This window comes from Macaca thibetana, chromosome 6 (genome assembly GCF_024542745.1).
Source record: "Macaca thibetana thibetana isolate TM-01 chromosome 6, ASM2454274v1, whole genome shotgun sequence".
Taxonomy (NCBI): domain Eukaryota; kingdom Metazoa; phylum Chordata; class Mammalia; order Primates; family Cercopithecidae; genus Macaca; species Macaca thibetana.
This window is the reverse complement of record NC_065583.1, coordinates 32,219,709-32,233,437: the sequence shown is the minus strand read 5'-3', so window position 1 is coordinate 32,233,437 and position 13,729 is coordinate 32,219,709. Positions and strand designations below refer to the sequence as shown.

The 13,729-nt window shown below is 43.1% G+C and overlaps 1 protein-coding gene across 1 annotated transcript; it reads left to right on the top strand.

The window, feature by feature from the left end:
• GRPEL2 (GrpE like 2, mitochondrial) lies at positions 1 to 10,236 on the top strand. Its single transcript, XM_050794039.1, has 4 exons — positions 1 to 1,335; positions 3,684 to 3,837; positions 5,060 to 5,141; positions 6,652 to 10,236. The coding sequence occupies exons 1-4, from the start codon at positions 1,259 to 1,261 to the stop codon at positions 7,014 to 7,016; spliced, it is 678 nt and encodes a 225-aa protein (XP_050649996.1). The 5' UTR covers positions 1 to 1,258; the 3' UTR covers positions 7,017 to 10,236.
• Positions 10,237 to 13,729: the final 3,493 nt, after the last annotated feature.

Below are 13,729 nucleotides of genomic sequence, written 5' to 3'. Positions count from 1 at the left end.
AGTGATTGACAGGGGAGAAATCTGGTTTCTGCTCTGCTACATGGACTCAGACCACAGCCACATTTCTCTCAAAGCTTAAAGTATTTGGGAGGTTCCAATAGCTTTTACATTTTATTTATTTTCATATTCCATTGCAATCAGAATCAGTCTAAATTCAGCAAAAAAAAATTTTTGAAGCCGGGGGCAGTGGCTCATGCCTGTCATCACAGCACTTTGGAAGACTGAGGAAGGCGGATCACCTGAGGTCATGAGTTCAAGCCCAGCCTGTCCAACATGGTGAAACCTCGTCTCTACTAAAAATACAAAAATTAGCTGTGCCTGGTGGTGGGCGCCTGTAATCCCAGCTACACAGGAGGCTGAGGCAGGAGAACTGCTTGAACCTGGGAGGCGGAAGTTGCAGTGAGCCAAGATTGTACCACTGCACGCCAGCCTGGGTGATAAGAGTGAGACTCCATCTCAAAAAAGAAATAATTTTGAACACCTAATTAGGGCACTGCTCAATGGGAATGAATAGACAATATCTCTGCCTTAAAAGAGCTTATATTTTAATGAGAGGAAATGAGAAAATACACACCATTTAAAAAACAAGTCCATAAGAAGGGCATTCGAGAAAAAGGCTGGGAGGAGTGATAGGCAATGGTTCAGGCTGCAATGTTTTAAACCGTTCACGTGATCTAGCCCTACCTAACAACTAGTCCTATTGCCCTCCCGCATCTGTATATTTCAGTCCCTTACATGGAATACTCTTCTCTCTTTATTAGGCTTCTGCAGATGTTTCCCTCTGCCTGAACCCTTTCTTCAGCTCAGCTCAAATACCCGCTTCCTCTGGGAAAACTTCCCACACGGCTAAATTTCTATTCCAGGCTTCCGCAACACCTGCCCCTCACCTTTAAACACCGCTCATATCTGACTTTACATCCCGCTTGTATCTGTTTATCGCTCATAACATCAAGTAAGCTCCATGCGGACACAGCTATGATCTGCTTTGTTTGCCGCCGACCCTGCGCCCAGCACGGAGCCTCTGTAGTTACCACTAGGACCCAGCCTACTCGCGAAACACACTGAGAGCCGGAAGTGTTGCGATCGCTCCGAACGACCGGATGGGGAACTGCGCGGGCCACAGGGCAAACGGAAGTATAGCGTTCCTGTCCGGAAGCCCTGAGAGGGAAACGCCCGCAAAGGCTGGTTTTTAAGCGGGAGCATCTCTTCACTTGCAGCGAGTGCGCGTGCGCTGCCTCCCTCAGCCCAAGTCGGGAACATGGCCGTAAGGTCGCTGTGGGCGGGCCGGCTGCGGGTGCAGCGCCTACTGGCCTCGACTGCCGCGCGGGAGAGCAAGTAAGCATTGCAGGCGGGGGGTCGGTAGCGTGAGGACTCTGCGGGGCTAGCGAGCCAGCCCGGGTGGTTGTGGGCTGGAGAGCGAGAGTTACCTGAACGTAGTCGAGGGGAGCAAGCCTCTCGGCCTCTACGACCATGCACTCACGGCCCCATTTTACAGACCGGGAAACTGAGGCCCCCAGCCGCACCTCTTTCTTATGCCGAGGAAGCGGGGGAGATCCGAGGTCATGTATGGCCTGGAAGGTGAGAAGTCTCTTAAGCCCCCAAGGGAGGGATGTACCTCTCTCCCGGCCTCTTCTCCCAGCCTGTGGTACCCGTGAGTAGATTTGGGTTCTCTCCCCTCACTCCGCGTGACCTTAGGCCAGTCCTTTCTCCGTTATCCGGGCACTGTTGTACCTGTCAGTAAAAGGAGGCCGCTGAACTTGGTTTCTCCAAACGGCCATTGCATCAGCCTTCGGGAGACAAGTTCCATTTGCTGCCTTTATTCATCGGCAGCTTATATTGGTCGCTTACGAGGCCGACTGCAGATCTATGGGTGGTTCTTTTTATTATTCCCTATTTAGTAACTGAGGAAACTGAGGTTTAGAAAAGTTGAGTAAGTTTTCCAAACTTAAATATTTGGGAAGTGGTGGAACCCGAGCTGGAAACCAGGGCATTAGAATGGGCGCTCTTATTTAATGAGCGATGTTAATTAATTTTCTCAGAGATTATTGCCTCTACACTGTTTCTTCCTGGGAAAGAGAATAAAAATGGTTGAGTACGAGGTAGGGTTGGACCTCTGAATAGTAAAGTAAGCTACGGGAGAATCTGGTAAATGTGCTTAACTATATATGTCACCGTTTTTATCTTAACACACCTGACCCAACATCCTACCCTAGCACCTAAGTAAGAGGTTGTATTCAGGGTTTCGGGACTTGGTTTTGTTTACCGTTCTCAAGTCTTTTTGGCAGCTTGTTGGTGATGTAAGGAAATGACCAGAAGAAAAATGGTTCCTTCTGATAAGCTGTCTCCCTACTTCAATTCTGAAGCAGCAGGAATTGAGATTGGCCACAACTCCCCACCCCTATTTCTTGGTCTAAGCTTTGGCCATTTTCCCCTTGAACTGGCCCTGAGAATATTTTGACCTGCTTTTTCAAGTGGATAAATGTGGTTTTTTAGGGAGAAGGAGGTGTTTCCCTGTGTGTAATTATCCCCAGATCTACAGTGACCATATTTTCTGACCCCAGAATGTGGAACTGTCTATAAAATCACACATCAGATTATAATAATTGAATTTAAGAGCAGCTTGGAAAGTTGGGGAGATACAAGTCCTCTTGCCTACACCTTTAAATTTGCCCAGGATGCTCTTCCCTTTTTTAAAGCCGACTCTTTTACCCTCTTTAAGCATTTGCTCAGCCGTCTCCTCAAGGACCACTCTACAATATATGCCAGTCCATATAAATTGTTTTAAAGAACTCTTGTACTCACAGATTGATTTTCAGGATAATTTTACTTAAAGTCAAATTACGAAGATCCAGGAGGTGCAATGGAAACTTCCTTGAACTGGCGGTCAACACTTCCACAGTCCAAGATTTGCTGTAAACTAGCCTCTAGTCTGAATTTCTTCCTGTGTAAACTGAACTAAATGTCAAAACAGTTTAGTTGTACAAAATTCTAGATTACATAACTAGTTGAATGCAAAGATCTATTTTCACCTGTGTCTATAGTTCACTGGCAGTAACATATAGTATTGTAAGTATTTCATTGACTTGATCTTATATATAGGTGGGAATTCCTTTCTCAGCACAGGTTCTCCTAAAAGCCTTACAGCTTGTGGTGAGGAAGGCTTAGAATTCTAAGCCTAACTCCAGTTTGATAAGGTCCCTTTACTGGACTAAATTTCCCCCATCTGTAAGATGGAAGGTTGAACCAGAACTATATGACTTTTTGAATGCCCACTTCTGATAATGCTCCTCTGGTTCTGGTTATTAGCATTTGGTTTCCTTATGCTGACTTTTGTATACCCAGTTCTGGCTATTTCTGCTGCCTGGTGCTTAGGGTCCTAACCCAGCAGAATACCAACTATGTGATCTTGAGCAGGCCATTATGCCTTAAGCCTCTCAGCATCAGTTTTCTCATCTGTAAAATAGGGATAATGATAGGACTTATCCACATATTGTTGTGAGAGGAAAAGATGACTCAAAGTGTCTGGTACATGGTAAGGACTTTGTAAGTGTTCATTTGTTACTATAACTGAAAACACTTTCCCCAGAGATTCAATCTGGGAAGATCTCTGGTCTCTAAACTTGGTTGTAATTTTGGCTTATGATGGCATTTCTTCATTATGCACCACCTCCTTCCTGTTACAGGGGATGGCCACTTCCATTCAGCACTGCCACCCAGAGAACTGCTGGTGAGGACTGCCGTTCTGAGGACCCTCCTGATGAGCTTGGGCCCTCTCTTACTGAACGAGCCTTAAGGGTAAAAGCTATTAAACTGGAGAAAGAAGTCCAGGATTTAACAGTGAGTCGATTTTATATTTGTTCGTCATATTGTCTCTCTAGTTTAAATGTCCACATAAAGTTTTTCATGTCAATTTTTAAAATGAAGTTTTCCCTAATTGACTCTTTATCTGCTACCCCTCATCCCTCCTCCACTCCTTGCTAGGTATACTGGGCAGAAAAAAACTGTAGTAGTTCAAAAACACCACTGGCTAAAGATAGTCATCTCTTTTCGGCTTCCTGTTATGTCACAGCGCTTAGATATCTGATGTTTTGGCAGATTAAAAGAGGTGTACAGTGCCTGGAATATAGTAGACAATAAGTATGTGTTGAATGAGTGAGGTCACTGACCATTGTTCTTTGCTAATGAGACCACATCTGGCATACTGGACCCAGTCCTGGGTTGATAGACACACTTAGAGGGAGATAGATAAACCAGAGGAATTCCAAAGCAAAACCACCTACATAGAATGGTAAGGAGGCTGGAAAGCATACCTTATGACAGGAGTTAAAAGAACCAAGAATTGCATTGAGAATGAGAGAGAAAAAGACTAGAGAGGGTAAAATAACTGCCTCCAAATAGATGACATATTTTTTTTAATGAGACGTAGTTTCGCTCTTCTTGCCCAGGCTGGAAGTACAATGGCGCAATCTTGGCTCACTGCATCCTCCACCTCCCAGGTTCAAATGCTGCTTCTGCCTCAGCCTCCCAAATATCTGGGATTACAGGCGCCTGCCATCATGCCAGGCTAATTTTTGTATTTTTAGTAGAGACAGGGTTTCACCATGTTGGCCAGGCTGGTCTCAAACTCTTGACCTCAGGTGATTTGCCCATCTCGGCCTCCCAAAGTGCTAGGATTATAGGCGTGAACCACCGTGCCCTGCCTAGATGACATACTTTTAAAACTTATTCTCAGTTATCCTTAAGTTCAAGTCAATGAAAGGAAGTTGGAGGTTGGTAGTGTTGGCTGAATGTGAAAAAGAAAGCTTTTTCTCAAGATAATGAACTTAAAACCATTAGGAGTTTGAACTACCAGGCTAAATGACTACCTAGCAGTGCTGCTAACGAGTGGGTTTCTGCTTTGACTGGGGATTTGGAGTAGCTGATCTAAAATTTCTATAACTCCTAGTTTGTTTTATAAAAGCCTATCAGAAGGGTGAAATTCGTAAAGTAAACAAAAACATTCTCTTCCACCAATAAGCATTTGTTTTCTCATCCTTTTGATTTTGCTTTTGATGTTCAGTTGAGATACCAGAGAGCTGTAGCTGATTGTGAAAACATAAGGAGGCGAACCCAGAGATGTGTGGAAGACGCCAAGATATTTGGTGAGAGATTTATTTACAATAAAAATGTCTTTGGCTGTGTGCAGTGGCTTATGCCTGTAATCCCAGCACTTTGAGAGTCTGAGGCTGTCAGATCACATGAGATCAGGATTCGAGACCAGTGCAGCCAACATGACAACACCTTGTCTCTACTGAAAATAGAAACATTAACTGGGCATGGTGGTGGGCGCCTGTAATCCCAGCTACTCTGGAGGCTGAGGCATGAGAATCACTTGAACCCAGGAGGCAGAGGTTGTAGTAAGCCAGGATCATGCCCCTACGCTCCAGCCTGGTCAACAGAGTGAGACTCAGTCTCAAAAAAAAAAAAAAAGTCCTTGATTTCAAGATAGCTACCTGTTTTGACACAGGACCTTAAGCCTGTCCCTGGATTGAAGTCAGATTAACAAAGTCCTTGCCTCTCACCAGCCCCCACTGGAGCTTTGGTATTGTGTCATAGACCTCTCTAATGATGACATTTCTTGTCCTCATTTCCATAAGAAAAATCAAGTTTAGAATTGAGAGTAATGGGATTTCTCAACAACTGAATTTACTTTTGTCTTATAACAGTTCATATGACTCTTTTTAAAAATCAGACAAGTTTTGTGGTCCATCTCCAGCAACTTCGTAGCCAACTTGCCTCATCTATGGCTGTGTCTTACTTTCGCGTTCCTATTTAGCCAGTCCTCAAGAATAAACCATTCATGACAACCCTTAGCATAGTGTTGTTGACTTTCTTTTTTTATTGTTATTGCCCTTCTCATGAAATATTAATGTCTTGTTCCTGTTGAGAATGTATGCCTTAGCACAACCGGGACAGGCAGGAATTTTCAAAATGTACATAATACAAGCAAATAGCAACAAAATTTCATGATACATAAAAATACAGGCCGGGCGCGGTGGCTCAAGCCTGTAATCCCAGCACTTTGGGAGGCCGAGACGGGCGGATCACGAGGTCAGGAGATCAAGACCATCCTGGCGAACACGGTGAAACCCCGTCTCTACTAAAAAAATACAAAAAACTAGCCGGGCGTGGTGGCGGGCGCCTGTAGTCCCAGCTACTCGGGAGGCTGAGGCAGGAGAATGGCGTGAACCCGGGAGGCGGAGCTTGCAGTGAGCTGAGATCCAGCCACTGCACTCCAGTCTGGGCGACAGAGTGAGACTCCGTCTCTTTTTCTATATATATATTATATATATTCATGATACATAAATATAAAAATAGTTGTTTTTAAAGGACAGGCTTAAGCCTGTTGTCTATAGTCTTACCTAGTTCTCGGGTTCTGTCTTTTTCATTTCCTAGTCAGGTTCCTTGTCATATATGCCTTCTGAGAGAGACACTGACTTGTCAGTTGGGTTGGGGTGGTAATCAGTGATGATCTCTGAGTCCTGTGTGGCAGCCTTTCCACTTGCTGGACTACTCAGCATACTAGCCATCTATTTAGGCCTTACCCAAAGTCTATGCCCAAGGGCAGAGTGATTTCCTCACAAACAATAAAAATATCTGGCTTCTCTGCAGGAATCCAGAGTTTCTGTAAGGACTTGGTGGAGGTGGCTGACATTTTGGAGAAGACTACAGAGTGCATTTCTGAAGAATCAGAGCCTGAGAACCAAAAGCTCACTCTGGAGAAGGTCTTCCGAGGGCTGTTGCTTTTAGAAGCAAAGCTGAAAAGTGTGTTTGCCAAGCATGGCCTGGAGAAGCTGACACCCATTGGTGACAAATATGATCCCCATGAGCATGAACTCATCTGTCATGTGCCAGCTGGTGTTGGGGTGCAGCCTGGCACCGTGGCATTAGTAAGACAAGATGGCTACAAACTTCATGGCCGCACCATTAGGCTTGCCCAAGTGGAAGTGGCAGTGGAGTCTCAGAGAAGACTGTGAAGAGGCCATCAGGAACTGTATGTTCTCCCAGAGCGCAGTCACCTATGTTTCTTTTATTTATTAAACTAGGTTTGTATTGTACATGAGGTACTTCATGTGATATATTTTGGATTTAGTCATATTGGCTTTATTTCTAAGATATTCTATTGATTTAACGTGACCTGTTTGGTCTCATCAGAAGTCTTACCATTGGGCATTTGAACAGTGTGACAAGTGTTCCGATGGCCTTTATCAAAACATGTTTAGGAAAATTGGTACTGTGATAAATTTGAATCCAAAATCCTTTTAACTAGGTGTTTTCAACTACGTGTTTCTTCCTAGCGGTCCCTATAATAGGAATTGTATAGTATTGTGTATTTTGTGGAAAAAGGAGATGGTGGGGATTGGTTCAACATTTGGGTACGTAGAGGATAAAGCTTCATGGCTGTATAAATTTAGATCATTTGGATTGATTTTTATACACATAGATTTTCAGGACTTTACCTTTTGTTTTGTTTTTTCCTTTTAGCCATCTTTTGTTCTTGTAATCCCAGCTAGATAGGCTTTATGCTCACATCATTGTCCCATACCCCACCCCTTTCTCATCCCCATTTGCAGGGGCTAAAGGTCTAGGTGAGACTTGGAAGGCAAGGAACATTGAAATTTGAGATACCCAGGACCCTTTCAAGCAAGAATGGCCAAAAAGCCTTGTGCTGTCTTTGCTCTGAGTTATCTTCAAATTATTTTCAGCTTCCCTGTCATATAATGATTTCAGGCAAATTGAGGCAGCACTAACAGCTAATGACCCAGATGGCTCTATTTGGGTAATTTACCTACAACTTAACTCCACCAGCCCTTATTCCTCTTCCCCTTTGTCAGTTTTGCCTTATAATCCTTTACTAAATGATGGGAGGTGGTGATCAGTACAAAAGTGTTAGGTTCCCATGATTTCTCATTTCATTTATTAATAGTTACGCTGAATTTTTTTTTTTTAAGTTTCCTCCGGCTCTGTTTATGTTATTTTTTGTGATAAGAACACTTAACATAAGTATTCTCTCCTCTTAGCAATTTTTTTTTTTCCTGTGTTGCCCAGGCTGACCTCCAACTCCTGGGCCCAAGCAATGCTGCCTCAGCCTGCCAAGTAGCTAGGACTACAGGCATTCACCACTGCGCCCGCAAAGTTGTTTTTTGTTTTTTTTTTTTTTTAAGTTGGTACTCACAAATCACTACCTCCATTATACTGACAAGCTTTATTTCCTATTCTTTGTATCTGTTAAGTCACATTTGTGTAAACATTGAGCTCACCTTTTATATATTAACCTCCTAGAATTAATGGGCCTATGTGGGTTTTTTTCAGTCTTACAGCTGGTGTTCTGTAAAAGAGTTGTCCAATAAATGACTTAATGAATGATACATCAGTCAGATTTTAGGAAGGCAGTCAATTATGGATATTTTAATGTTGGAAGAAGCCTTAATGATCAAATCTCACCCTTTCTGCTTCTGAAGTATGAAAATCTAGTCATTTTAGGACTGGACACAAGGAAAATAATCTCTGTTGACTAAATTGCAGTAAGAATATGAATAAAGAACAACTAGATATTAATGTCAATTATTGAAGATTAATGGGCATGCAATTAAGTCTCCAGCAGACAATCAGATGTTGTTGGATGTCTAGATTATATAGGTTTAGATTGAAGTTATTACTCATAAAATAAATCCATTTTCCGCTGGAACTCTATGGCATTCAGTGGAGTGGTGAAAAGTTATCCTCTTATACATTATAGATAATTCTAAGACAGCACACAAATGTATCAGTAAAGCCATCTCCTTGTGGGCCCTATCATCTTCATCGGATTTAGACCCTTAAAAAACAAATATGCACTTTTAAAATGCAATCAAAAGACTGGTGGATAAGCTTTTAAAACCAGAACATCTTTTGGCATTCCGCTAAGTGTATATTGTAAATTTAATGAACAATCAATGTTCACAATAGGAAGTTGTCTTTTTTTACCTTCCTTTCTGTGAGATAGACACATGGTGACAATAAGAAAATGAGCTGATTGTAATTACTCTGTGTTTTTTATTGCGAGCTATCATTACCATTAATTACAATTAACAATTTTAGGTATGGAATGTTATGATTACCTAAAGAGATGTCTGTACCTAACGAGCTCAAGTGATCCTCCCACCTCAGCCTACCAGGTAGCCAGGACTACAGGCAAGTGCACCACCACGCCTGGCCAGTTTTTTTTTTTTTTTTTGGTTTTTTGTTTGTTTTTTACAGGTGGGATCTCACGATATTGCCCAGGCTAGAAGAATTTTCTAATACTCTAATACCTCCCATTTTGGCAAGTAAATTGAGAATAATTTTAGGTTCTTTTATTATTCAGTAGTTTTGCAGACTTAAAAGTATAAATTTAGAATTAGAAGATGAAGCTATAATAGTAAGAATCTCAAGTTGAAGGGCTCTGGGGAGCCTAAGCAGCATATTAGGGCATAGGCTTGAACTTAAATCCCAGCTCAGTCACCTGCGTGACTTTAGGCACCAGTCATTTCACCCTTCTGAGCCTGTTTCTTTATTTGTAAAATGATTATAATAATTCTTTCACAGCGTTGTGAGGATTAATTGAAATGTGTTAAATGCCTACTACAGTAGGCTCTCAGATATTTATTTTTATTTTTTTATTATGTACATTGTTTTTCCTGCCTTTTTATGGCTGTCTAAACTTTAGGGAAAAGAGAAGACTGGTTAATGATGAGTAGAAAAAACTTGTAAGCTAATCATTCACTGACTTATTTTCCTTCCATTTTCTGGTTTTTTAAAAATTAGCCACACCACAAGAAACCCACATTTTTAGATGGAAAGAGCAAGAAAATTGTGTCAGTGCTCTTAGTTATTTTCATCTTAATGGTATAGTGAAAAGACATTGGCTTGCAGATGATGCTAAGGAAGCTTTGGCTCACTCTGACTTGGAGAGGGGATCTTGATGTTTTAGTACTTGTACTGTACAGATGTTTTACTGACTTTTCTTACTGCTATAAAGGAATCAGGCAGTTGGGTATTGATACATTATTTGGTGCTCTCATTCATAGCAAGGATTTGATAAATAAGTTCTTAAAACACTAAAGCAAAATCAAATGAGCAAAACTAAGGATAAAATGTAATATTCATCAGAACAAGGATCACTGAGAAAAAATATTCAGAAAGAACTTTAATAAAACCTGAATTGAAATAACTGCAGTTCAGGTGTTTAGAGTCTTTGTCTGCCTATTGGTGTTGTATACGGAACGTTATGGTCACTTCATGACTGCTGACCTGCCTCATTGATGCTCTGGAGAGGTACCTTGAGATCTCATAGCTGCACAGCCAAGTGGATGCAGTGTGGGCTTTCCCCACCCTGCCTTCGTGTTGAAGTCTTGTCTGTTTTATTCCTCCTTGACTTGCCTCTTTCTGATTCCTATGTATTTCTTAGATCTGGATTCCTATTTCTGCCTTTTTTTTTTTTTTTTTTTTTTTTTTTTTAAGATGGAGTTTCGTTCTTGTTGCCCAGGCTGGAGTGCAATGGCGCAATCTCGGCTCAGTGCAACCTCCGCCTCCCAGGTTCAAGCGATTCTCCTGCCTCAACCTCCCCAGTAGCTGGGATTACAGGCACCTGCCACCACACCCAGCTAATGTTTTGTATTTTTAGTAGAGACAGGATTTCACCACACTGGCCAGGCTGGTCTCAAACTCCTGACCTCAGACGATCCACCTGCCTCGGCTTCTCAAAAGTGCTGGGATCACAGGCGTGAGCCACCGTGCCCAGCCCTATTTCTGCCTTTTTTTCTGGCATTGACTTGTTTTCTTGGGTTCACCTTTTGGTTCTAGGTGTCTTATTTCCTTTGATTACTGCACTTGTACTGCTGGATTACTGACTATTCTCCTAACCAGATTATAGACACTTGGCCTTGTTCCGACCTTCAGCTTCCCCATGTCCTTCCCACCTTGTGACTGCCTGGCCTTGTCTTTACCTCTGCTTCTCAGCTAGCTTCCATATACCTAGACTCATGGCTGAATGGCCCTCTGTTGGGCCAGCCTTCCCTGGGATTTGGTCTTGCGTTTTCATTATCTTTCCAATCCTGTCTATACACTGTAGCTCCATAAACCATTTGTCCCATATTCCCAGTGCTAGTCAATAAGTATATGCTTATTCCTCTCCACTCAGATGTCCATGCTCTCAAGTTCACTGTGGTTTTAAAACATGGCTCCAGAATTTCTTGACACCTTTATTGAGGAGGGCCCATGTCCATTCTTGATTCTCCTTGGAGCTTTGTGATTGCTTGACCAATAGAATACAGTGGAAGTGACACTGCTATTTTCTGGACCCAAATCTTAAAAAACTGGTATCCCCACTTCCTATCTTGAGATGCTCACCCTTGGAACCTTACCATCATGCCAAGAGCAAGCTGAAGTAGCCTGTGGAATGGAACTGAGGGCCCTGGTTGAGCTTTCAGCTGAGCTAACACTGTCTTGCCAGCCAGTGAGCTATCTTGAAGATGGATCCTCCCACACCCAGTGGAGCAGCCCCAAATGATACCACATGGAACAGATGAGCTGATCTCACTGAGTCCTGCCTAAGGTGCAGTGTGAGCAAAATAGATGACTGTTACTTTAAGCCGCTAAATTTTTTAATGGTTTGTTACACAACAGCAGATAAAATGATACAGTCACCCCACTGCATTCCCAGTCTGGCACCTCTGTGCCACAAGAATTATACCTACTTACTTTTCCCCTTATCAGCTCTTTCAAACCTCTCTTACAACGTTGATGAGCACACACACTGTCAATGGGCTGGTAGGGTTGGAGGGGCTTCCTAACAGAAGAAAACAGCTCTAGATTTAAGAATTACAAAGGACCCTAAAATTACAAGCAAAGTATAGACAAGAAGATGAATTTGAACACTAACATGATTTACCCTACAAAAAAATGACAAGAATCAGAGTAAGTTCATAAGAGAACTTGGCACACAGTGGTCAATGAGTGCTTGTTTTAAAAACTGTTTAAGGGAGTATCTTGAATCTTTGGAAATGAACTTAAAAGGTGTTGCATCCTGATACAAACATTGCCAACAAAAAAGTTTAAGATTATGACAAATGCGTGTTTATTCATCTACCAGTTTACTAGTAGTAATCCAGTTTGGCCCAAGTAAGTTGCAGTGCTGACTTAGAACCCCAGCTATAAGCTCTTTCACCATTCTCTGAATCCCTTCAGTTTTGTTTGTTTTTGTTTTTGTTTGAGTCGGAGTCTCGCTCTGTCGCCTAAGCTGGAGTGCAGTGGTGCGATCTCGGCTCACTGCAACATCCACCTCCCAGGTTCAAGCGATTCTCCTGCCCTGGCCTCCTGAGTAGCTGGGATTACAGGCGCACACCACCAAGCCCAGCTAATTTTTGCATTTTATTAGAGATAAGGTTTCACCATGATGGCCAGGCTGGTCTCGAACTCCTGAACTCAAGTGATCCGCCCACCTCGGCCTCCCAAAGTGCTGGGATTACAGGCATGACCCACTGTGCCCGGCCCAGTTTCTTCTTTTAGCCATAATCTCACTGAGTAAATACGGATTTCATTTATTTTTATATATGTATTTATTTTTAGAGATGGGGACTCTGTCATTCAGGCTGGAGTGCAGTGGCACAATCATCGCACACTAACCTCAAACTCCTGGTCTCAAGCCTCCCACCTCTGCCTCCTGAATAGCTAGGACTACAAGTGTGCACTACCACTCCTGGCTAATTTTTTTTTTTTTTTTTTCTTTTTTAAGATACGGGGTCTCAGAGTCTCATTTTGTTGCCCAGGTCTCAAACTTCTGGCCTAAGCGATCCTCCTGCTTGACCTTCCAAAATGCTGGGATTACAGGCTTGAGCCACCCCTAGCCTCCGGATTTTCTTTATTCTGAAACTCATCCCTAACTTTATTTTCTGTCAGAGGAAATCTGTTTTTCACAGCGTGATAAACTAGCAAGTCTGAGCTGCTGCTCTTGTCTTCTTAGGGGATGAAAATGGGAGTTCATCCCTCCTTTTCTCCTTTCTGAAAAGAGAGTAGATGAAACCCTTCCCCGCCTTTTGGTTTTTAGGAAGCAGAAAGCAGAGATATTAACTATATATATAAACTGCAAACACATAAATAACAGCTGGGGAGGTCAGTATCGAAAGCATAGGGCTTGTGTCAGGGGCTTGTGTCAGCATATGAATAGGGTAGCGTCTTACCACCCTGGCCGCATGCTTGTTCAGCAATTTCCAGCACTTGGAAACACTGCAAACGGCTTCATATCCCCTATCTCCTAAGATGGTTACAACCAGCTAGAAAGGTGGAGCAGGACTCTTCGTCTGTGTTATAAAAGAGGAAACAATGAGACACGGAGAAGACATAGAGCTAATAATGTAGAGGCTGGACATAACCGAGGTCTTCAAAGCTTCAGTTTTATCTCTTTCATCCCTCTCCAGGAGCTGGGCCCTGGTCCTGATGCTGAGGACCCGAGGCGCGCACACCTGCGCCGGGCAAGAATGAACCAGCCAATAAGGAACCCGCATGCAGGGGGTTGAACGAGGAAGCTGCCAATGAGAGAGCCTATCCCGAGAGAGATGGAGCTAATGAGGGCTTCGTGCTGGAGAGGGACGGCGGCTCGGCCAATGCGGGGCTGGGTCTGGCGCGGCAGGAAGGCGGGACTGCCAGTGGGGCGTCGGGGCGGGGCGGAGAG

Bases quoted from the DNA above. Each gene is read 5' to 3' on its own strand.
- GRPEL2 (XM_050794039.1), top strand. From the start codon at position 1,259: ATGGCCGTAAGGTCGCTGTGGGCGGGCCGGCTGCGGGTGCAGCGCCTA. The intron at 1,336-3,683 runs GTAAGCATTGCA...TTCCTGTTACAG, and splicing joins ACTGCCGCGCGGGAGAGCAA to GGGATGGCCACTTCCATTCA. The intron at 3,838-5,059 runs GTGAGTCGATTT...TTTGATGTTCAG, and splicing joins AAGAAGTCCAGGATTTAACA to TTGAGATACCAGAGAGCTGT.